This window comes from Puntigrus tetrazona, chromosome 8 (assembly GCF_018831695.1).
Source record: "Puntigrus tetrazona isolate hp1 chromosome 8, ASM1883169v1, whole genome shotgun sequence".
Classification (NCBI taxonomy): Eukaryota; Metazoa; Chordata; class Actinopteri; order Cypriniformes; family Cyprinidae; genus Puntigrus; species Puntigrus tetrazona.
This window is the reverse complement of record NC_056706.1, coordinates 12239278-12262360: the sequence shown is the minus strand read 5'-3', so window position 1 is coordinate 12262360 and position 23083 is coordinate 12239278. Positions and strand designations below refer to the sequence as shown.

The 23083-nt window shown below is 37.0% G+C and overlaps 1 protein-coding gene across 1 annotated transcript; it reads right to left on the bottom strand.

The window, feature by feature from the left end:
• Positions 1-2146: 2146 nt before the first annotated feature.
• gpr61 (G protein-coupled receptor 61) lies at positions 2147-10130 on the bottom strand. The gene is made up of 2 exons (XM_043246493.1): positions 9452-10130; positions 2147-4395 (listed from the first exon to the last, which is right to left on the bottom strand). Exon 2 carries the CDS (start codon positions 4132-4134, stop codon positions 2725-2727), a length of 1410 nt encoding a protein of 469 aa, XP_043102428.1. The 5' UTR covers positions 4135-4395; positions 9452-10130; the 3' UTR covers positions 2147-2724.
• Between the last annotated feature and the right edge of the window lie 12953 nt (positions 10131-23083).

The following is a 23083-nucleotide window of genomic DNA, read 5'->3' as shown; positions in this document are numbered from 1 at the left end:
TATATATATATATATATATATATATATATATATATATATATATATATATATATATATATATATATATATATATATATGTATATGTATGTATGTTTGTGTGTGTATATATATATATATATATATATATATATATATATATATATATATATATATATATATATATTGAGATTCTTGTCAAGATGAATTTCCTGAATTATTTCAGAGATGTCGTTCAAGGCAGTTATTAATAGCTGAAAAGAATCAATGTTATGACTGTATCTTTACCTTTCGTAGAGGCAAAGTCTAGGATGCGAATCAAAAAATATTTATTGTATTTTATGTTAATACTCAGTTGCAACAATTTAGATTTTTGTAAAATTACAAAATATATACACTACTTAAAAAAATCTGGGGTCTTTAATGGTTTATTTTATTACCATACAAAACAGTAATACTGTGAAAATCTTTAGAATTAAAATAAATATATATATATATATATATATATATATATATATATATATATATATATATATATATATATATATATTCAATTTTACTATATTATAAAATGTTTTCAGTCACAATTTCAGAAATCATTTAAATATTTAATTATTTGTTATTATAAAAATTTTATTATTTATTATATTTAAAAAATAATAATAATAATATATATAATAAAAGATAAATGATAAAAGTCGCTTTTGATCAATTAAATATGCCCTTAAATAAAAGCCTTGATTTGGAGAAAAAAAGACCCAATCTTTTGAATGTGTGTGTATTTAAGATTATATATATATCTTATATAAGATTATATATTGTTTTGTCCTTCATATTTTTTCATATTTTGACCCAGTATATTTCGCTCCTCTACATTTTAACAAAACAGTTAGCAGCAGTAATGTCACTGCAATGGAAAATTCGAAACCGTGTTTTTTTACTGCCTTTCATCTCAAAATAGTAACCACCAAAATAGCAACCATCGAATTTGTCTATATGGAAATTAACTTTACTGTGTTTTTAAATGCTGCTCATTCTGCTTATGGCAAAACATAGCAGGGCTCACACTGCACCGACACAGGAACGCATGTTAGGTTTACCTGTAAACAAAAGGCCATTGACACCAAAATGAATCTTGTCTGCATCACAAGAGCAACGAAGAAACAACAGGGCGTCTTTTAATAATGCAGAAGACTTCTGAGAATATCATCTTGTTGTTATAAACTTTTCATTCCTCAAAATATTACAATGCATGTCCAAAATGTTTTTAGCGATATATAAAAATGGAAACAGCCTGCACAGCTACTTTAATATTTTGATTATAGAAAATAAAGAATATGTGTATCTATATCTTTATCTCTATGTCTAGACTTTTTTTTATGGTCCCTACAGTTAGAAGAGAGAACTCAACTGACGATTCATATCTTGCTAATGAGTTAAATACCGCAGGTGTAGTACGATTTTCTTCACACGTAAGAAATGAATAAAATGATAATAATAGCAGTATTGCCAGAGTTGGGAGTATAGGAGTGGGTGGAGAAGTGCAAAATCTAAAAGGACATCTGTAGTGGCACATGTTTGCAGCTGACCCGATTGTTAACCTTTTGTCAGAGACTATCTGATTGTCCCTTGCCATTTTGTGGATCAGGTGCTTGAGCAAACCCAAGGCCCTGAGGTGGAAGCCGCCATCTTCATGTCACAAGGTGTGGAAAATGTGACTGAATAAACTGAGGCAGTTTTTACTCTCTGTAAACACTTTTTTTTCAATCCGAGATTGTATCTCTTTACGGCTGATTAGCAAGACTTGCCGTACGAATGTGCATCTTGATGAATTTTCATAGCTTTTCCAATTTGGGAATTCATTATATTCTGCTAGGGTTCTTTCTTTTGCATGGCCTTCATTGTTCAAATGACCAGAATAATACAACTCAGATTAGAAACATTCGTAATGTGGGGTTTTTGAGGGTTTTTTTTCTCGCTTAGGTCTGAATATACATAATTATTACAAAATATTTTATAATTTATATTTCATAATAATAATCTTTTTTTTACTGTAGTTTTGAGCAGACATGCAGCTGTGGTAAGCATAAAATACATTTTTACTAAACCTTTAAACTGTACACATGGAAAGGATGAAACTCTATGTACATCACCAACACCACAGACTATATGTGTTTCAATGATTTTAATTCATTTTTGAGGAATAAACAAAAAAAACCAAAAAAAAAATGTTTTTCAAAATATATGACATTGTCGATAGCCATAATTTCACGGCAACTAAAGAATTAGAATCTACCCACCACACAAATAACCTTGGTTCAATATTAGTGCATGCTCCAAATTTAGTTGTTACCATAATAGTTCATAATTAACCAATTGTATACTCATTTATTGTCTGAATTAACAGTAGGAGCATTAAAAATTTGTAACATCGACCACTTGCGGTTCATGCCGCTTTTTGAATACAGATTTCACATCACAATGTTGCTTCCATGTTACATTGTTCGGACAAATGTTGTTGAATCTATGTAAATAAGTTTCTGTCTAGTGATAATGTGCTGGTCATTTCATCAGTCCAACATATCTCCTCAAAAGAAAAAAAATATGCTTTGGGTATGACAGAAACCTACCAACCAAAAATATTAAACAAGCTATGTACAAATTTGTCGGCAGAGTATAAAAAGACCCAATGGTAAAACATAGCAACAATATATGATACATTAAATATATATTCCACATCAGAAAATATCAACCTTGCAGTTCCGATTTTGTCTTAATACAATTGTCCGATAAATTAAGGTCGTTCATGTGTTGGTGCTCTATGAACTCTGAGGTCTCCTCCATGATCTGGCCAGGAATATGGAAGTCAACAGATGGCCTGCGGAGCTCAGTGGAGAGAGGATTGTCCTCCTCCTGTTGAGGGATGGAGATGCTTTGGGAATTTCTTGGCCGCATATTGCAACCTGTGCCCTGAAGAAACTGGAGAAAGTTCTCCTCAATAGAAGCCTCTCGACTGGGCAGCTGTTCTTCTTCACCGGGACGCCCCCACTTAAAAACGAAGGCCAGGTTTCTGGCCAGCTCTTCCCTGATCTGCCGATTCAGACAGCCGTAGAAAAAAGGATTGGAGGTGAAGCAGAAGTACCCGATCCAGGTGAACACGTCCTCCAGCTGGGCCATGCGTGCGAGGGATTCGTGAGAGGACGGCATGACAGCGCAGTACAGGTGGAAGGAAAAATAAGGCAGCCAGCACCCGAGGAACTGACCTCCTACGGCGACTAAGACCACCGCAGCCTTGCCTCCGCTGAAAGTCCTCTGAGGGGTGGTCCGAGCTCCGCTGAGACTGGCTGCCATGCTCGAGCGGCTGCTCAGAGATTCAGAGCGTGGCCGGGGAGTCTCCATCCACGTGGGGACTGGCCCTTGCTGCATGGCGGCAACCCTGGCCACCTTAAACATGTTGCAGTACACCACAAAGATAATGAGGACTGGACACAGAAAGTACATGAGGGTAAAAAGGACCATGAACACCAGCCGTTGGGGCCCTTCCTCCATCCAGTGGAGCGAGCAGCACTTTGGTTCAACGATTTTCCCCATAACTTTCCCCAAAGCCATTCCCGGCTCCTCCCTATCGAGCGCCCAGCCGAGTAAAGGGAATGCGGACATGAGGATGGCTTTGATCCATATTCCAATCAGAACTGAAACCACCAACCCCACAGTCATTTTCACCTCGTAACGCATGGGATGAACGACGTAGTAGTACCTCTCAACGTTGATGGCAGAGATAGTGAGGATAGCAGCACTGATTAGTCCCACGCTCAGACACAGGTAACCCTGACAAAGAGCCTTGTTGAAAAAGCCCTGACCTGACAGCATACCCAGAGGCATTAACACCAGAGCCGCGATGAGATCCACCAGGCAGAGATGGAAGACGAACACAAACTTGCGAAGTCGCGGCGTCCTGGCGATGACTGTCATTACGGCTAAGTTGCCCACTATAGCCAGTATGTCCATCAGGAGCATGGTGCACAGGCCGAGCGTCTGCAGGAGGTGTCCATCTCTGGGCCCGCTCAGTCCTGAGGCGTTGGGCTGGGTTGCGTTCGGGCGCCAAGAGGTGGTGTGGGTGATGTTCCACAGTGTGTTGTAGGCGGTTGTATGCTCCATGAGAGGATGGAATGAGGATTGTGGGCGGAGGTGATTCTCATGGGACCATCACCCATCCTCCCCTGCTGAAGAGTGTGATCCAGCAGTACCGTTTGATGGGGGAGTTCTGTCGGCGTTACGACATGCTGGTAGAGGTCGGACTCTGGAGTTGGGGCTGATTAGGGTTGCAGTGTCCAGTTTCATCTTCAAATATTCACCTCTGAAATCCCTGGAGCTCCGCTGCGCTCAGAGTCCGGAAGCTCCAAATGAGACATGATGGGACTGTGAAGAAAGACAATGATGTTAGCAAACAACTTTTAAAGTATAAGCCATGTTAGTGTTGGATGAAAAAACAGACTTTGCGATTAATTGCGATATTTATTTAAGGAAACTTAGATATCTATTCTATTTAATTCTAAGATAGTCGCCACAACAAAGGAAATTATACTTTACTCAAGTTTGCAGTCCGAATTGAATGTGGTAAGATGTGTGTTTCTTTTGAGTTGTCCTCAAGGGCTATAAGTAATAACAATGCAGTTCAAAAACAAGTTGTTTGAGTTGAGCTGATCAAAATACATACAGGATTACTAGTGTTGTCCAATTCTCAAGCAACTGACTCCCGTTAGCTGGTCCGGGGTTGAGTGATATACCAAAATCTTATATCATGATATCAATCATTTTATTTCACTGTAAAATATATCATGACATAGTTATTTAATAAACTTTTTTTCATATAATAAAATTTAATCATTCTTGTTACCAGGGAAAACTTTACAAAAACTACTACTAGCTTTTTTTTAACCTAAAAATCTCCCTTGTGCTCACTGAACACAGTCAGGGATTAAATTAGAATAAGAAAATAACTAAGCAATAGGACAAAAAAAACAGTAGAACAAATAAATAAGAAAAGCTACATACATTGTATAAAGTAATCAAATGTATAAAAACACTGCATATTGGTCACTGTGAAAACTGAATATATATATTTCTTCTTATTAAAGCTACAAAAGTGAATTAGTCAACAGCATTGGGAGCCTTTGTCTATTTTGTTGTTTGATTAACATGAATGACAGACAGCAGGGATATTAGACTGCTGTCTTTAAGTGCTGCCTGGATCAAAAGATCAAGCTATCTTAAAATCACTTTGTACGTGGGGTTAGGTGTAGGCCATTCAAGCAAATTAATACCAATTAGCAACTTGTAAAACGTGTAGGAATTGCAGTGAAATCAGGCTGAATACTGTTACATATGCGTTTTCTTTCTCAGTTTGCTTTCACTTAAGATAAGGGGATACTTGCAAAGAAGGGCATTTTGACACATGCAACTGTGTGAATCTAACCTTTTGAAGGCCTTCTGAAGTGGCAAAAATGAGCCCAATATACAACAAAATTAGTTCTCTTTCACTGTTGATCGCATATTGACAGCTTGTTTTGATCGCAATGCTTAAAAACGTGTGCATTTCATGACCCCACAGCTCAACAACTACAACTAAAATATACGGAATCAAATAAAAAAATTAATTGGAATCAAATCAAAATGAGTCAAAATTTGATTGTGAATCAAATTCATTCTTCACAAATACTCAACCCTACATTCACACAAACGTACAGAATGTGCGTTAAACACACCCTTCAAAGTCCTTTCCACTGTTGGCAATCATGTGCTCTGTGTTTATGGTCATAACCTCACCTTGCACACTACCTCACATGGATCATTTCACAAATTTACAATATCATATTTTAATGTAAAAACACTGGACCAGCTTTGTTTCTCCACATCCTCAATCCATCCGTTTTTTTCTCTGAGGGCACAAACTCTCCCTTGTGACACAATGTGGTGTTGTGACAAGAACTCAAAAGCATCTCTAATTCAGCTATAAACTGTTGTTGTAGGACATCTCTGTAAGCATAAAGACTGTTTTCTGCCTGAGGCTTGTGACCACAATGATCTCATGGTTAACTGATTGTAGTACTGAAGTGAAGGGGCTGTTCTGTACCTGGAAGGTATCACAACTGTGGTTTGGCTAGACAAAAAGCAGTTAGAGCTACAGTGGCATGATTATCCACATGACTATGATGAGCTTGATTGTGGTGATAATAGTGATAACATTTAGCCCTTCGTCTTCATCATAAGGTTTGGGTGCTTTAGAGTTTTTAGCATTTAAAAATACCAATACTCAAAATAGTACGTTATTTGAAGTAAAAGGGGGGAAAAAAAGAGTTCTGCCATCATTTACTCACCAAACCTGTATGACTATCTTTCTTCTGCGCAACACAGAAAGATATTTGAAAGAATATTTAAATGGATTTTTTTTTATTGACTATTATTGAATATACAAAAAAATAGAGACATGTTTAAAAATGTCTTCTTTTGTGTTCCACATTTCGTACAAAATGAGTAAATATGAATAGAATATTTAGTTCTGGGTGAACTTCATCTTAAAAAACAGCACTAAATGTCATCCACAAAATAATAATTACTAAAGCATACTTTAACAAAAGGCATTTTAAAAAAAAACAATAATAACTTTTTGATCTGAGATGAAAGGGCTCAATGACACAACAGTGATTGGTGAACTCAATACCTTTCCAGATAACCTCTCGGGATATAACCTGTGAAGTTTACATAACTAGGCCAGGATTTTTACTTGTGCTAGGCAATCCAGCGCTGCTAAAAGAGAATACGCAAAGTTATTACCTTAGAGGTGAAGTGTAATTTGTGGTTAAAATACCTCCCTCTGTCACAGTTAAATGTGCAGAAATGTTCACAAAAGGATCCTTCACAAAATAGACTACATTTACATGCACAGTTATAATTGAGGTTCAGCAAGCTTTCAAGTGTACTGTCCATAACAGAAAGCTAATCAGTTTTTTTTTTTTAAGGATTAACACACATGAAGCATCCACTTTGTCTTTCTGTGCAAGCGCAGACTTTTCAAGTTAGATAGTTCACCTAAATATGCAAATTGTACATATATTATTCACCCTCATGTCATTTCTAACCTGTAGGACTGACTGTCTTCTGTGAAACAAGATCTCTTTTTTATTCCATGGAAATAAACAAAACAGTTTGGTTACCAACATTCTACAGAATATGTTTTACGTTGTCTCAAATTACATTAAGTAAATGATGGCAGAATTACATTTTTAGATTATCTCTTGTAGTCATATTAATATGTTTACACCACCTTTCAGAGGTTTATGGCTGCATTTGATGTAATTGATTGATTTTGATAAAGATACAATAAAAACGATAAAAATGAAAAAAAGTTATTAATATAGTTAAAAATGCTATTTATTTCTATGACCGTGAAACTGAATTTTCAGCAGCCATTATTTCAGTCTTCAGTGTCCCATGATCCTTCAAGAATCATTCTAATATGCTGATTTTCAAGATCAAGGACTAAAAAGAAAGGGAGACTGGGCTTTTCCACAGTCGGCCCCAAACTGTGAAATAACCTGACTTTATTTATTAGGATGATCACTACTGAATCAATATATCACTACTGAATATATATTATAATAAAACTAATAACAATAAAATAAATAAATAAAACTCAAAACTTTTTTAGAAAAGGATAATATGTGAACCGTCCTGAGAATGTTTTTCCTCTGTAGGTACTATTTCCGGTACTATGCAATTTTATGTTGTTTTATTATTTAGATTTTTGCTTTATTATTCTTTTTTTATAATTTTTGTAAAGCACAATGGTCAATGGCTGTTGTTGTATTGTGCTATATAAATAAACTAAACTAAAAGTAAAAGAAGCATTTATTTTTATTCTAAATATTGATAACTGTGTTTAATATATTTTACTTTTTTCCCAGAATCTTTGATTAATAGAAAATAGAAAAATACTTAATAGAAATACTTTAACATTACATTAACATATTACATTATTGTAAATTATTGTATATTTTCCCCAACATTGAACGTGAACAATCTAGACAAACCGATCTACAACCACTCTATCTAACCCGAACTAAACAAAATCAGACCCATTAAGGGTTTCAGACAAACCAAAGTATTTACAAGACATTTTAAAAAGACAAATCGAACTATGAATCTAAACAAATTGCTTGTGTGAGAATTTCAACAAGCTGGACACAGCCGAACCAGCTCAAGGTGTGTACAGAAGTCGTTTCACATTTTCTGTTTAATTAACATTAGTGGTGCACTTCACCTGTAAGGAGCCATTTCTACATCTGTGCTTTAAAAAGTCACTTTCATTGGTAAAACCTAATGCATTCCACTTGAGTCATACTAAATATAATAGTCTGTGTGACTAATAAAACCGCTATTTAAGATTTCAGCTAAAGTACATTTTAGGCTATCTTACAAGCTTTGATTTTGGTATGACGCTCACTACAGCTCTGTAATAAGCACTACGGAGAAATTCTCATTCGTTATATCTAGAAACCTACATATCCATTAACCATGTCATGACGTACTGTAAACAATCAACATTAAAAAAAAAACTGTCCTATGCAAGTTTGCGGTCACCATCCAGCGAGGATTCTAACGCTCGTGCACGTGACAGGAAACATAAACAGCTTCTTGCCGTTTCAATGGTGTGTCTGATTAAAAATGGCAGGATTTTAAAAACAACTGGCACTTTCTATAGGAAAGGATTGGAATTTGCCTTGCTCTTAAATGCATCTGTAGGTCAAAGATGAAGCCTGCAAATGCACTCAAAACCGTCGACTTTCTGTGAACCCTCCTGCAACTTTGTGAGACAAGAATCAGCGACAGCTAACAATCTCAGGGGCTGCCAACTGAGAAACATATGACCCTGTAATATGCACATGACTCAGTATTTACAGCGATGAAAACTAGCTCTGTTGTTCAAAAACCTTGTGTTTTCCCCTCCCTTCTTCTTCTTCTTCTCCTTTCCTCCCTTAGGGTGACCAGTGCTGCCTCTTTACAACTAATAGCCCACACTTATAAACACGATGTCTGCTGTCATCACCTAAATAATCACCCCAACGATCGCCCGGATCATTGTCTGCTTCCAAACAGTTCCCATAATCCCCCGAGGTGAACTGATTCGGTGCTACATTACACATATGTCATGTATGCCAGCACCTCCATTCAAGGCCACCCCTGGTTCATGATTCCTAAGAAAAGACACAAACAGCAATGATGGAGCCCACAAAGCAAGCCCGGAGAAACGTTTAACTGCAGGAGCGAGATCTTGAAAGCCATTTCCAACTCGTCCGTCTGGAAATACTACAGCATATGCATGTCATCCAGGATGCACAAGTTTAAACAGGCGTCGGTGTGAGGTACGGAGTTAAAGGAACGGTAGCTCCGTGAGATGCAGATGAGGAGAACGTACCTGTAGTGGAGAGGTCCGGCAGCGAGGATCTCCTCTTCAGCTTCCAGGGTTAGTGTCGCGCGACTGTGAGAGAGGCATAAGAAGAGGGGGAGAGAGAGAGCGAGAAAGCGAGAGAGAGAGGTACCCAATACCCCTCCTCACCTGGCCCTTTCATCTCTCCGCCCCTCACCCTTTCACCCGCCCACACGCATGTACACACATTGACACAAACACACACACACACACACACACACACACAGAGAGAGAGAGAGAGAGAGAGAGAGAGAGAGAGAGAGAGAGAGAGAGAGAGAGAGAGAGATCGCCCCCTTCCCCGTCAGCGATGCTTCAGGCAGGCGGATGGTCCAGGTGGTCAGGCTGATGTTCACGCTGCCGAGAAGACGGAAAGATAACAAAACGCGCCGTCTCTTTAGGCGGCGCCGTACGAAACCAGCTCTCGCCCCTTTTCTGACACACACACACATCCACACAAACACACATAAACATGTGCTCTCCCTCACACGCGCACAGGGCAACTGCAGAGCAGAATGGAGAGGAGACAGGGATGCAGGCAGGCAGCCCTCCTCGCTTCACCGGGTCCTAGTGCCCTCCCGGTCCCGGTGCGTCCGTCCGCAGGCTCTCGGGCGCGTACGCTCGCGCGCACGGGCTGCGGTACGGGGTCACGTCGGGTTCTTGGGATCCATGGGGGGTGTTGCAAAGAAAAACAGTCGCTTTTTCCCCCCCCTCGTTCGGTCTCTTACTTGAGCTCGGGTTGATCTCTATGTCCAATCCGTTAAAAGCCCTCTCATGAGACCCTGATTATTGTTTGTTTGTGGTTGCAAAGTCTGCCAAAGCGCAAAGGGACCGAGAGAAAGGACCAGCGGTTGTGTGGATGCCTTTTTCTGTCAAACAGTCATTTGTTCAATAAAATATATATTATAAAAAATAAGCATTTATATATAGGTATTTCATGCAGTATTTTGGGGTATATTAGCATTACCACAATAATGCGTAAAATACAATAGTTTCTTGGTCAGCAAGAGATATTCTGACTCTATCTTAGGTTGTTCTGACATCTTTATTTTTTGTCTTTAAAATTCATTGGCTGGATTTTCCTTGTGTCAAACCGTTTGTGACAAACTTGCTGTTAATGTGCAGCAAATTTATGTCAGGTAAATCTTACTTTGGGCATGCGAGCTCACAGAAACATAGCAGCCATGTCTGTCTGAACACTGCAATTTATTGAGGGATTCTATACCTATACAGCTGGAATTGTCTATATTGTATAAAATACTGCATACAGATGATAAAGAACCATCACTAAAACAGCTACGAGCACAAAAGTAAGAGAAAACACTCAACTGGCACTGACACCATTGACTGAACACAAAACCCACATTGAGCTGTCTTCTAAAAAGAATGACTCATTTATTTATTTCAGCAAACCGGACAAACTACGGAACCAAATAAACACATTCCTGACGTCTCGTTTTCTTCTTATTTATCAGCACCAGATAAACAACCGTTAACATGTGCTCGATGGTCAAACTCACACGGAAATTACGGATAAGGCTTAAACAAAAGCACAAGTTCAAGTACATACTGCGTTCGGGTCTGCTTCTTTGTGGTATAAGGTCTTGTAAGACTTAAGGTTTGGTCACATTAGTGGCATTCTGGGGGAAATTCTGCAGACAAAAAGGTCCACTATCTATTGCCAACAGCATGATGTATGGAGCAAAAAACTTACAAAGAAATGACTGAAAGGTCCGCAACACGGGACTCAAACTTGGGATGCCCGAAGCACAACGTCGTGTCAGTTTTGAATAATTATCCATTTATAAGAATACATTTTGTTCTACAACAAAAATTAAACACTGCTAATCACAAACAGGCTATCGCCGTTTTGTAAAAATGTTCGCGTCTGAGGTATGACTGAGTAAAGTAGGACTAAATGTCTCTTCATGCTCACTTTACTCATAAATCAAAAACCGCTAATCTAAAAAACCATTAGAAATATTCCCAAGGGAACCCAAGGCTAATTCTCTTCGGGGTTTTGGGGTCTACAAACTGAACGGCTCTATAGGACTGAACACTCCCTTTTCTGCGAGAGTAAAAAAACTCACCCAGAGAAGAAATAATAATAAAACTTTTATGAATAATTGATAGAACGATGAACAGGACTGCGTGACTTGCAACGAGACCGTTTTATTCTAGCCTCGCGCGTTTTATAGTGCAAGATCCACACATATTCATTTTAACATGTTTCGTTTTTTTAGTGAGAGGAAACCGAACGTCTGTGAGGACAGCTTTAATTCAAAAAGGACGAAAGGATGAAATGTTTTTAGCTTGTAAACAAAGCGTATCGAGAGACCAGCCCTGAGACATGGCAACGGCATCTCACACACAAGAGACCCCTCTTTTGTAACTTTTTGCTCAAGAGAAAACACATCCGCGGGGGCACAGACGTGATGATCAGGACCCGCGATTTGAAGACGAGACTAGATCTTAGCTATGCGTGGCTTGACGCGCTTCTCTGTTCGCCGACACGAGTCTCCTTCTCTTTGTTTGCAGACAACAAGTACAGCAGCTTACATGGGATCGCAGCATCAATTAATCAATAGATCAATAGCGAGGCGCGCGTAAAGACGGTCGGTGGGCTGACTGTCACCGAAAGGATTAATGGAATAGGAAAGATAACAATAGGAGCGAAACGAGAACACTTGTGTGTGAGTGAGGAGGCAGAGAAAGACAGCAGGGTGAAGGTGTTGAAAAAGACAGAAATAGCATATACTTGCTCAACCCGGCAGCACCAATCACGGGAGAGGCAAAATACAATGGTCTCCATGACAACTCAGGAGACCATAGACTCCAGGCTGCCTCTGAGCAATAACAGTCCAACCATCTCCCCGCGCGACAGCCAGTTATAACCCACTGTATTTTTAGCACGACGCTCCAAAAATAAACACATACACACACGTACACACCCTGTCACAGAGGTATGACTCATCTTTAATATCTTTATTACCACCAATTATTCGCGGCTGACGATGATATTGCTCCAATTGCAGATTTTTTCAAATGAAAAAGCACTCAATAACGATTTGCCTTTTTATGCACGAGGCATGTTTGATACCGGTCGAGATATTTAAAAATGGAAAGGTAATTAATGCATTGTATTTCGGTTAAACAGCATACCCACAATAATGCAAAAGAGAGGAAGTAAGTATAGTAAGTAATATGCATCAATACAGCTACGTGAGAATGAAAGGGATTTCATTTTTTTTTATTACGGCGAACAATTGTCTGGATGTTCTCAATTTTGTAGAATAAATGATCGGGACTGTAGGGGGCGCTCTTACATTAGAGACTGCTAAAACAGAGCTTCTCATGTCTGCCACTGTCACACATACATTCATATATATATATATATATATATATATATATATATATATATATATATATATATATATATATATATATATATATATATATATATATACATATATATATATATATATATATATATATATATATATATATATATATATATATATATATACATATATATATATATATATATATATATATATATATATATATATATATATATATATATATATATATATATATATATATATATATATATATATATATATATATATATATATATATATATATATATATATATATATATATATATATATATACACAAGGTTTTTTTTAAACTGATGATCAAGAGTGTCCTGAGTGATCAAAAAGTCAGAGATTCTGTGTTTGATTTGACAGTCAGCCAACCGTTTTTTCAGTCTGGATAGTTTAAATGAAGTTGTGGTGTTTGGTTTGTAAGTTAAGTTGTTGTAAGTAATAAGAGAGTAGTGAAATAAACACACATACACACACGTGCAAACATAGATGCATTTATGTGATCAGGATCATTTCCTTAAAAACTATGGTTAATGTTAATCCCCGCATCTTCAGCAGCTCAGATGTCAGGAGTAAATGATGACTGCCATATTCATTATTTCAACCAACAACAAAATGCCTCAATCGCTCATCTTTAGACACCTGGAGCAAGTCTAAGGTAAGATGGCATCGACAATCAGCTATGTCATTAAGACAGTCAAGGAATGTCAGTTTGAACTACACAGTTTGATTTGCCTTAAAGTTCTTTGAAAAAGTAAATTGACATTTCTACTATATATATATATATATATATATATATATATATAAATATATATATAGTAAAATACAGACATACAGATTTGCACATTAGAAGGGGGAAGGGGGGTTTCTATAAGGTTTAACAGAGGGCAAATGTCTTGCAACAAAATATTTTGCAGCATTATATATAATGCCAGTAATAAGTGTTAAAAGGTCACATTTTCTGCCTTCATGGGAATCAGTGTAATTATTTTAATTGGTTTTTATAGAGCAGGCAGTGCATCCATTGGCAACAGTTAAAGCCCAAGGGAGCCTGTGTAGCTTGTGAGAAGTCCACAGGATTGCACTTAGTGCATTAATGCCTGCACAACACAGAGCAACTGTAATTAAAAAAAAAAAAAAAAAAAAAAGGCAAAGACCTCGGGTCTGTGTTCCTGTCACAGACATTGAGATAATCACGATTTAAAGACCAGTCTTAAGTAATGAATTATCCCTGCTTTGCATGTGCACTGTGGAAATGGTTAGGGTTAGGGAATGTGTTAGATGGCAAAGAGCTCCGAATGAAAGCACAGGGCCTGCCAAATACACCCGCATCCAAGCATCCATGTGTGGGTGCACTGTATATCTACTGTGTGTAAGAGGCCTTTACATAGAGTATGACATATTCTAACGTCCATCTGCACAGTTTTCTTTTTATATAGCTTGTTAATCCATCCATAGTGTATATGGTGATATAGTATGCACTGGTATAGTATATTTTACTATAGGCCAAAAAAAACCCCATCAAACCAATTGGCACTAAATAGCACTAAAACATATTGTATAGATCATCCATAATTGATTAACACTTAAAAAAATGGCTGTTATTTAACATTTATATAGCTTGTATGGCCACTTGAGTAAATACTGAGACACCTCATGCAAGTTGCAAGAGATGTTTTCACATTTGAGACCGTATGGAGACTTCAGAAAGTTCCAGTAAACCAAAGACACATAAGCAGGATTTTCACGTTTCTGTCTCGTGTACAGTTTTGTGACTGATCGATCGCAGTGGCTATTTTAAAGAAGCAGCTCAAGCGCGTGGAACTGGCTGACAGTGGGAGACAGATGACCGAGGACAGAGGAGGAACAACCGGATCAACAAGAATGTCAAGCATTTATGAATGAGGCCATGCACTCAGAAAGAACTAGATGAAGAGGCCAGAGGAAACCATATGACAAAAGAGCAATTAACCACAGCTTGAAAAGCAAAGGCACCTTACACGAGAGATGAAGTTAAAGAGAGCATCTCATTCAGTTCACTCTCAGAGCATTACGATTATCTGCAGCACTTCACAACACAGACCTCGCAAGTGACTTCATACATCTCGTCTAAACGCCAAAGAGATTCTCAAAAATCCTTATATTTATTTCTGAGCCAACGTCTGTTTTGCAGTAAGGTCCGTTAAATTAAATCTGGGGTTCTTTATGTTTAATCTGACTGCCATGTGGACTTTATTTTTTAATTGCTATAAACATAAGCAAATATTTTCACCTCAAATGGTTTTTAAGATTTAGCTTTTGAGACACTAGCTCATTTAAAACGACTAAATCCATTGCTAATATGCTTTTCAATGTTCATATAAAAATGATTACTTACTTGAATGTAATGTCAATAAGACAATATTGTTGGTTAAAGTGATACTATCAGGACTAAAATAAAGAAATTGAGGAAGCAGGAAAACCAATGTATTATTACTGTTAAATAACTGTTGTTCACTTAGAACATTACCTCAGTTTATTTGTATGCAATTATATGTGTAAAATGTGAGCTGTACTACCTGTAATAAAAAAAATAAATAAAAAATACTATTTAGAGGTATGTGGTTGGTTTCAAAATAATAAGCTCTACCTTTAGGCAGGGATGATATTCGGCCTTTTCTGGAGAATCAAACTTGAGTAATTGAATTGAATACAATAAATGCACAAATGAATCAAAAGCGAGATCTAAATTTGAGAACTTGCAGAAAGAAAAGAGCTCATCTCACATTCTGACTGTAATGGAGAGAAAATGAGCAGTAACATCATTAGCCATTGTGCTTATAGGGGCTGTGTTTCAATGCTTTTAGTTCTTAACCAAAGCCCTGTAAGATGAGCATGATGGGAAATGTTTGCTGAGACTTTGGAGAGAGATGACAGACAAGAGCTACATTACACGGTCTTTTTTATACGGTGATAATTCCTCAACCTAGGCTGCATTCTCTTTAATCCCAGATCAGGTTACCAGAATGACTCAATTTAGTCTAGTGCAACACAGTGACCGGTTCTCACAGACAGATCATCTTGGATGACTATGCACTTCTCTAGCTGCCTGCACTACTCAACTTTTCTCTAGGGGGCGCCCATGTTTACAGCAGGATACAGCATAGCATACACTAAAGCACCAACACAGGACTGAACGACGTAAATTCAAATAAGATCAACCTATAACTCAAACTGAAAACACAGATTATTACACTATTATCAGTTGTGATCCGAAAGTAAACATCATGCATTTAATTTGAAATCTCAGTCTAAAGGTTGCTTTGGTTACTAATCAACAATGCACTCCTTCAAAGAAAAATTATTTTTTATTAATTATGTGAGCAATATGCATTACTTTAGTTATAGCCGTACGAGTACTAAATGTGTCCTTATACTAACTGTTCTTGTGTTTTCTATGGCTGCAGTGTCCTTGGTTGAGAGTTATGGGATCCCAAGTGAATTAACTGTGCGCTGCAGCAGAGCATGACCCCGTCATGATGTTCGTCTATAGGCTTCCTTTGACTAATGAGTTGTTGAGGACAACAAGCCTGCTCTCTAGATGCTACTTACGCCTGAAAATATCAGGGCGTAACACCACAGAGCATGTTTGCCCTAAATATGTCCTGTATACAGCCTTGCAAAGTGCCAAATAGCTATTTATAAATTCAACACTGTGTATTACAAATATATCCACACATAAAAAATACATTAAGCCAATACAAAATACTTTTCATGTTTTAAAGGGGCTTTTTTGACTCAGAAATCTCATACTCAATGTACTCAGGATACATTTATTTAAAATAACTCTTTTCTATTTGAATATATATTCAAATTCATATATTCTGGATTTTTAGCAGATATTACTCCAGTCCCCAGTGTCACATGATCTTTAGGAAATTATGCTAATATACTGATTTGGTGCTCAAGAAACATTTTTTGTTCATGTTATTAATGTTAGCTGTGTTGCTTAATATTTTTGAGGAGGCCATAGTATATTTTTTTCAAGATTCTTTGATTAATAGTAAGAACAGCTCTGTTAAATCACAAATGTCTTTACTGTAAATTTTGACCAATTTATTGCGTCCTTTCTGAAAATAATATTATAAACGTCATTTAAAGTGTAAAAAAGCATTCATGATAAACAAAAGTTTATAATATTCAAAATAATTAATTATTTTTTATCTACAAAGCCTATTAAAGTGAAGGTCAACACATCTAATGTTTGTCAGATGTCTCAATTTATCACGAAAAAAGCTGTTCAATTTCACTCCAGGGATCAATAATTTCATATTATAACTGAACGCCAAAGGCTGATATTCAACAACACATGAAAAATGAAGAATTTGAGATTACTGAGGAGGATTTTACTAAGCGGGAGGGAGGTTAATATCACACGCTGAACTCAAGGTTAAAGCAATAAATTGTTGGCTTGACTGCAGGCTTGTTGAACGGAGCTTTCTACACAAAGACTCAAGGCTATTGGCAGTCTTTGACAGGCCTGCTACATTTCATTACCTGTGTTTTGAGGTTGTGGAGATATGGTGTGTAGTAAACATTACCGTTTCACCTTGCAGGCAGATTTTTTGAATACAGCGGAAAAACAATGCCTCCCACACCTTGCAACAGATTTACTTTTTAGATTGAAGGTATTTTTAGAGTGAAATATTACAATTCGATAGGTTATGTCAAGATTCAAACAGCCCGCATGCATCTACATCGTACACTTTCTGCAGCATTTACGAACAGAAGACTGTTTTCAGCTTCTCTTTCAGGTGTGCATTATGCAAAAGCATAATTTAAAAAAGCATTCAAACATACACGGTGAAATACACAGCATAAAAAAGTAATCTGATGTGAGGCTATAAATGCGTCCCTGCTTTCTGGAAGAATCAGAGAAAGCATTTCACTGTAAGAGCGTTGATGTCACATTCATGAAAGCATGCCGTTGCAGCACACCTTTGACCATAAGTCATTCATTCTGCACAAATCCATACACAGATTTAAACACACAGGAATGCACACACACACACACACACATCTTAATCACAATCCTTAATCTCTTCCCTCAGAGTCAGTCCATATATACACGTGTGTGTGCGTGTGTGTGTGTGTGTGTGTGTGTGTTTCTGTGAGGAGAGAGAGACAGCTAGTCTAGAGAGGGATGGAAGTTCTCACTTTAGATAGATGTTGGCTGCTTATTATAAACTTTTTGCCAGCAAGCATGTTGGAGGACACCAGCTGTTTCCTCTCTGGACAAACTGCCAGACACATCCAGCCTCTTGGTCTAACAGAGTTTGATTACATTACTTGGCCATGGACAGTCTATATCTTTCTATATATAATAATAATAATAATAATAATAATAATAATAATAATAATAATAATAATAATAAAAACTAGACATTCAGTCTAGTCATGTAATCACCATGTCCTTGCTCCAAACAAATGTGATTTTATCATGCCGTTTGTCACTGTAAAGCCCCAAAAAGTATAAAAGCACTCCAGGCTTCAAGCCAGTATTCTTTAGAGCGAATCATCTGAATCGCGCGCAGAACTCAAAACTGACTGCTCCGGTGGAAAACTTTCAGACGACACACAGCTCATTCCTCTAATATGTAAGTTAGCAAAACCACACATGTAAACAGGTACACGGTAGACACGCGTCTGACGTGACAGGCACTTCCAGTCCAGTTGCGTTCACACAGCGTGTTTTCAGAGAATACGGTTGTAAGTCCTGCGAAATGTACAGGTGTGAGTTCGGTTGCAGAATCGGTTGCACCCTTAATTAACCGAACTGTGCGTGAACGTAATCGTATTAAGGACTCAAATACAGGCTTGACAACCGTAGCCTAAAAAGTGAATGACAAGGCCTAATCATTGAATTATTAAGAATCAAAATATTAATGTGAATTGACTTAAAGGGCAGGCCTACTCTTGAGCACACAACCCATTGAAGGAGTGTAAGATGAATGAATATTTAAATAATGCTGAATAGAACAGACCTAGTTAGCTATATGGTTAGTTTTTAAATTACATGTATGTGGTTACATTGCAACATCAAGGAAAGACACCTCAAAATATTACAAGACTTAAAAGATAAATCTTCATCTCTCTGTCTCTCTCTCAGAATTTGTATTAGGAGGCTGTATAGCACGGAATATCAAAGATTAATGTGGGGGAAAGGATGTCACTAAAGCCCTTAAATCTCACCACAAGGCTGTGTGGCTGAGCATAAGATTACTACAGCTGAATAAGAGCTTTACTTAACACCATGAAACAAATCAGTGTAATATAACGTAGTGGGGCTGACAGGAAGAATCATGCTTTCTTCTCATTCTCAACGAGGATAAACAAAGAAAACGTGCAGCTTGTTTAAGCTGCCGTGCTGCTTTCGTAGACAGCAGAATCACCAGAGTGCAATAACTTTCTTTGATACGTCCTCACTCTATCAACTGCTGCATACACGGTTTACCTGACAAAAATATGTAGATCATATAGATTCTCTACAGATGGGGAAGAGAAAGAAAGTTTTCCCTTATTATAAGTGTATACCCATGCTGTTCATCACGAGCATGTGAAAAAAAAAAACGGACTGCTATCTAAATCTGCAACTCCTGTTGAATTATTATGTAGAGGTATTGCAACTGAATAAAAACATTACAGCACAGTCTGTGTTCTGATTACATAAGCTCATAGTTGCCAGGGCCTTCAGGGACACATTGTGCCCATCACACGGAACTCGTTCTGAAGGGACACTTGAGTTAAGATCTTTCTGCTTTTATCAAAATTTTACAGCTACAGTCATCTATTTGTCCTTTAAGAGACTCCAACGGATATTTTGCAGTCAGCCTCACGTTATAAATGTGTTAAAAGGCATCAAATGAATTAAATCCATCATTAAAATGTTTATTATATTATATTATATTATATGACTATTGTTCTTTCACTCTGTCACTGGGGCGAAACCTTTTCTAAATGTACATATTAGTACTTAAAGAGTACATTAGACTTAGGTACAAAAGTTTGCCTTTTGAAAAGGCACTGTCCCAGTGACAGCTTTTGTACCTTTATTTCTAAAAGTATGTATTAAATAGTTGATACAGAATTCAACTTAGACTATCAAATGAAATACATCATCTAAGGTGTATTGATGTAAAGTTTAATTGTTGGGAAGTGCTACGTGTTCATGAATGGCACATGAGTTCTGCATCTGCACAATAGGCTCCATTAATCCTGCAATTAGTGGGATAATTATCTTGTAAATCCACTGGAATCTGAGCCATCAGTCAGATTACTTGGCGGTTTATTGCGCAATAATCAATAAGAGGTTGGCTGTGATCCTTAGTCATCACACACTTGCAGCCAGCTGAATGGCATGCATGAGAGTGATGCATGCTGGGAAGTATAGAAATATAGGGGCCAGTTCTTTGTCATACATGCAGATGCACAAACACTATACACTCCCTTACTATTCTGAGCAAGAACGTTCTCATGCTCTTTCTCATTGGCATTAGTGGACACAGCCATTGCATAATCGAACTAGTTATTATGTGAGGGGGCGGAGTCTGCAGTCACGGATCACAGCAGGAGAAAATGATCTGGGCTGGTGCTTAAGGAAAAACTGATGCTCTGCAAACTTTTGGCAGACGACCAGCTGCTATTGTCAACAAGAGAAAGATTAGAGTGACGTAGAATATTTAAAACGTAGACAGATACAGGCTAAAAATGATTGAATGAATTCTAGCTAAACCACTTAAATCCAGCAAAACACAACATCCTTTTTCTGTTCAGTTTTCCTTGCATATGATTGATTTGTACAATCTGGTTAGTGTCAGAAGGGAAACTCACAATGCTGTGGGGTAAAATCACCTTTGTGTTTTTATTTCATGGCCATAAGAAGCAAAGTGGCCATAATAATACAGCATGCACTAGGCTAAATCGTATGACACTGTACTGATTCTGTTGCTTCTGCAGTCCCCATTAACCTCATGTGAAGGGTGAAGGATGGGATGTTGTGCACTCTGAGACACTGTTTCATGCTCCCTGATCGCATTTGCTACAGTGACTTCCCGCCTATTTTTCATTATTCAAGCCTGGTGATAAATAAATAAAGACACAGTCTAAGAAAAAAAAGTAAGCAGGAAACAGGACATTTGATCTTGCAATGAATTAAACCACCAGGACACAGTATCACTGTTATCTGTTTGTACCTCTGTTAAATAAGACACTTGTTGAAGGGCACTTAAACCCAGGTGTGCCTGTTTACATGCAGATGCATCGGCGTATTACAAAAGAGCTTTTAGAGGTTTCACATTTTTGTCAGAAAACTGATAGCATTAAAAAAACAACACTCTAAATATTTTTTCAAATTATTTTGTATACATTTATTCATTCCTGCAAATTAAACAAGGCGGTATTTTTTTGTTGGATTTAAACTAAGGCCCTTTGATTAAAGAGATGGGCTATAATAATAATAATATATATATTTCAACTCTTTTTGTGACTTTGAATAGCCTTTGAAAGCTGCCTATGGCATCTGAGGATAAATGGGTTATTACATTACTCTGATTGGATGCTGCTGTACTGGAGAGAAATGGTTTTGTGGCCTGAAATGGCTAGCAAATCTTCTCCCCAGAGCAAATATATTTCCTTTCCTGTAAAATCTCACTACCAGTCCAGAATGCAATTCTGCTTTCACAATCACAGTATTTGAAACTATTAAATACTCCATGGCAACTGCTTTTGCCGGCTGCAAATGTTGCAGACAGGTAATCCCGCTACAAAAATAAACATTGTATCTTTCAGGAAAAAAAAAAAAAAAAAAAAAAAAAAAAAAAAAAAAATATATATATATATATATATATATATATATATATATATATATATATATATATATATATATATATATATATATAAAAGACTAAAAAGAGTTGTTTTAAAGTCACAAATGTTTTACCTATAAAAACAGCTTTTGTGCATTACAAAACCTATTTTCTGAAATAATATTACTTATGCAACAATAAACTTCTGCTGTTCTTGAGGAGGGTTAGAGACAGACTTGGTGGTATGGATAGTTAAGGTGTAAGAGAAATAATTACAGATGTAATTGCAATATCACATATATATTTATAAAATATAAGTACAATGTAAAACATATAAGTACACAATGAGTGCACTGTACCAAAGGATTCATTTAAATGCAAGTACATAGTAGTTAATACCATCTAATATAAAGTTGGATTATAAAGTTTTTTTTTATTATTATTATACTATTTTAGCCTTGCATTTCAAGTTCAGAGATCTTCAAACTTATTGCATTTTTTTTAAGTTTTCTAAAAATGATTTACTATTTACTCTTTAAGACCCCAAGATACTAAAGTAAAAGCACTTTGGAGCCACTTTGGAGCATTTTTAAACAGTGTGTTCCTTAAGTGAATGGCCCTTTACTGAACCCAGAATTTGAAGACTACACTGTCTGGCAACGTGCAGTGCTATAATTTATCATAAAAATCCAAAAACAACAGCTTTGGCTCGGAAATATGCTCTTCCTGCTGACCTAGAGAGCGTTAGCCCGAGACTCATTAAGGGTAATGTTTATTTTCACATATGCTTGCAGTGCAACTACTGACTGAACAAGAGATGAGTGGGAGAGTGAACTAAGTCTAGCAGTGTGCCTCTCTCAGTAAAAATCTTTTGGCAGTGTGTCTTTGAAGCAGCCTACTCAGACAGAGGGACAGTCTCTTACCAGTGATAACAGCTCGATCCAAAAAGCAGTTGCAAAATCTCTCCAGCTGCTTGAACAAATCTTAGTTATTAGCTGAGAATGGGGGCGACTTCCTGTCTGTGCTGGCTAATGAGCCCTCATAGCGCCGTTCATCCAGAAAACAAGAGTTATCATTGGTGTACCCTTTTGCACTAACCCTTGAAATATTATGATGTAATTGCAAATGTTGTAGCTGTATGTATATATATATATATATATATATATATATATATATATATATATATATATATATATATATATATATATATATATAAGTTTCACTCTATGTCTGTTTGGCAAATTCATCCTGGGACTGATTATTAACACAAACTCAGTAAGCAGTTCCAAACATTGCAATCAAAGTTTGCCATTAATGAGCAGCGAATACAGAGGAGGATGAAAAGGAAGTGCTACAATATGCGAGTGCACATAAGCATTAGCAGCTCTTT

Excerpts from the sequence above, each read along its gene's own strand:
- gpr61 (XM_043246493.1), bottom strand. The coding sequence starts at position 4,134 with ATGGAGCATACAACCGCCTACAACACACTGTGGAACATCACCCACACC.